A 1335-nucleotide genomic window follows, 5' to 3' on the forward strand; every position below is an offset into this window, starting at 1 on the left:
CCCCGTAGCGCTCGAAGAGGCGCTTGAAGTCCTCCTCGGTGATGTCGGTGGGCAGGTTGCCGACGAAGAGGCGGCAGCGCTGCGTGTAGCTCTTCTCGCCAGGCTTCAGGAAGCTCTTGATGTCGATGGTGAAGCCGCGCCCCTGCTCCTCGTCGCCGGGCTCCTTGCCCAGCGCCATGGCGGCCGCTTCGCTCTCCGCCTCCAGGCCGCGCAGCCCCTTCATGCCGCCGCCGCCCACCACGCCCAGCGGCGCCGCCGGGGAGCTGTTCTCGATCCGCACCTGTTTCAGATTCCGGTTCGCCGCCATGTTCTCCGGCTCTCTCGGTGGACGCAGCGCTGCACTCAGCCACCACCGCCTCCAGCTGCAGCCGATTCAAAATGGCGTCGCTGCCGGGCCAGACGAGTTGTAACGTCCCTGGCGCAAGCCCCGCCCCCTGCCGCCTCGTGAAACGCGGCGCCTGCGCAGTGGGCCTCGCGTTCAGTCATGGAGGGTGGGGGAGAGGGCTGGGGTCAGGATCCTTAGCCACGTGACCAGTTCGCAGCAGTTGGGGAGGGCGAAGTCGAGGTCACTGTGTCTCCGCGCGTACTTGGCTGCGTGCCGGGATGTTCCCCTGCCCTGGTGCATAGCGTCCCGCTCTCCGCGGCGCCATTTTGGCAAGTTGGGAGAGGTTCTGAGATCTTCGCTGCGGCTGAGGGTGTTTTAGCTGTCGTTTATCCCGCTTCAAAACAAAGGGGCACTAGTTGCTGTTGAGTGTGGACGTTAGGGCTGCAGCCTCTGGATCCCAGCTTCCTAGACTCTGAATGCTGGAGCCTGTAAGTGAAAGAGGAATGGTAGAAGAAACAGGGGTCATGCGCAGCTCGCTCTCCCTTTCGGCGTCACCTTTTTGAGGCAGCTGCCTGAGTCATTCCTGAATGTGGGCCAAGCCCACCAACTAGAGCTGTGAGCCCCTCCTTGATGGGGGAGGGGGCTGCACGTTGCTGATTGCTTGGGACAAATACAAGATGCAAGAGGGATAGGAGTGGCAGTCAACGGTTGAAAACGAGTGTGCGAAGCAGGAACAGGGAGCAGAGTGCACAGGACAGTGCCCACTGGCCTTCAAATGCATCCAAAGAGCAGTGGCATACTGTGGGTCTCCGGTGCGCAGAGCCCAAAGCTTGCATTTGTGCCCCTTCCACGGGGGCAGGTGGTCCCCTAGCAGCTGATTGCCAAGCCCAGAAATGCTGGCACTGAAAATGGAATTTTAGCCAGGGGACTGAGTACCTCCTGGACGGCCTGGCTGACACCCTCACCAGGCTGTCATCTGGGGGCATGCTTGCCGCTGCCCCCCCCCCCCC

General features: G+C 62.3%; 1 protein-coding gene across 1 annotated transcript in view; it reads right to left on the reverse strand.

Moving 5' to 3' along the window:
* The window catches only part of PSPC1 (paraspeckle component 1), a 61035-nt gene extending 60568 nt beyond the window's left edge, over positions 1–467 (reverse strand). The window contains exon 1 of the mRNA XM_019523786.1: positions 3–467. Within this exon, the coding sequence (XP_019379331.1) occupies positions 3–307 (305 nt within the window). The 5' untranslated portion in view covers positions 308–467. The remainder of the gene's footprint in view (positions 1–2) is intronic.
* Positions 468–1335: the final 868 nt, after the last annotated feature.

Source organism: Gavialis gangeticus, unplaced genomic scaffold (assembly GCF_001723915.1).
Source record: "Gavialis gangeticus isolate Ggan-Ray unplaced genomic scaffold, GavGan_comp1, whole genome shotgun sequence".
NCBI lineage: Eukaryota > Metazoa > Chordata > Crocodylia > Gavialidae > Gavialis > Gavialis gangeticus.